Consider the following 1125-nt stretch of genomic DNA (forward strand, 5'->3'; position numbering starts at 1 on the left):
GTCTGCTTTCCTGCACCACTCAGAGAGAGGAGTAGAGGAGCTGGGAGTGAAATTATGCCTGGAACAAGGAAGAGGTTGGGGGAAAGGTGGTTTCAACTATGTCTTTACTACTATCCTACTCTATTTTTAATTGCCAGTTAATTTAATTAACTTGTTGCAGCACAATTTTCCCTTCACATGGGGCAGTTGGTAATGTTGGCTTCTGCCTACTCAGCCCTCAGGAAGGTGCCCAAGTCAATTTTCTGCACCCTGAACGTCAGCTTAGTGGAGAGAATCCTCTTGGAGGCACTGAAGAGAATGGAGGTCAATATGATCAGCTGGCATGCGGACTCCAGCTGCTGTCACCAGTTTCTGGCAGCAGAGGGTGAGTGTTGCCACATCTGGTTCTCCTAGGAACCCATGCTTTACTGTGCATGCACAAGACCATTAAAGATGACAATCTGTGCAATAATGTGCAGCTTTCACTGACACAAAAACTAAATTCTTGCCTTGCCAGAAATGTTGGGCCCCTTGCTCTGCAGCAAATAATGAGAAGTGCAGAAGGGAGCAAGGTTTGAAGCTGATAGAAGGCAGTTGTCAAGCTAGAAGGAAAAGGATTATTCTTTACCAAGTAGCATCCACCATCTAGGAGAGGAAATGTATCAGCTCTATGTCTCTGTTTCCCTTGCCCTGGAAGGACTTCAAAGATGAAGGAGACTTCTGGGATTCACAGTGGAATGAGAGGGAGGGGAAGAAGAGTTCCCCAGCTGAAAAGGATAGACTTACGGTTTGTGAGGCGAGGACAGGAAATGGGAGACACAGGAAGTTTTTCAGCCAACAGCAGGAAATTGTATCTGCATACAAAAAAACCCTGACACCATGATAACTACACAGAAAATATATATATATGTATATATATATATATATATATGTATATATATATGTATATGTGTGTGTATATGTGTATATGTGCATATAATATATGTACATATGTATATGAAGACCCCATGGCTGCCTACTTGGGCTGAGTAATTTTGTAAAAATGATAATATTTGTACTCAAATGTCTGTTTTGAAGTAAAGAAGAACTTATCAGCAGATTTTTTTATTTGTTAATTATACATCAGATCAGTTCTAGTCCTAATTT

At 41.1% G+C, this 1125-nt stretch overlaps 1 protein-coding gene across 1 annotated transcript in view; it reads right to left on the reverse strand.

The window, feature by feature from the left end:
* Positions 1 to 261: 261 nt before the first annotated feature.
* The window catches only part of LOC111929852 (alpha-1-antitrypsin-like), a 6763-nt gene continuing 5899 nt past the window's right edge, over positions 262 to 1125 (reverse strand). The window contains exon 6 of the mRNA XM_023927632.2: positions 262 to 407. Coding sequence (XP_023783400.2) covers positions 262 to 407 — 146 coding nt within the window. The remainder of the gene's footprint in view (positions 408 to 1125) is intronic.

This window comes from Cyanistes caeruleus, chromosome 6, assembly GCF_971803275.1.
Source record: "Cyanistes caeruleus chromosome 6, bCyaCae1.hap1.1, whole genome shotgun sequence".
In the NCBI taxonomy this organism is placed as follows: domain Eukaryota; kingdom Metazoa; phylum Chordata; class Aves; order Passeriformes; family Paridae; genus Cyanistes; species Cyanistes caeruleus.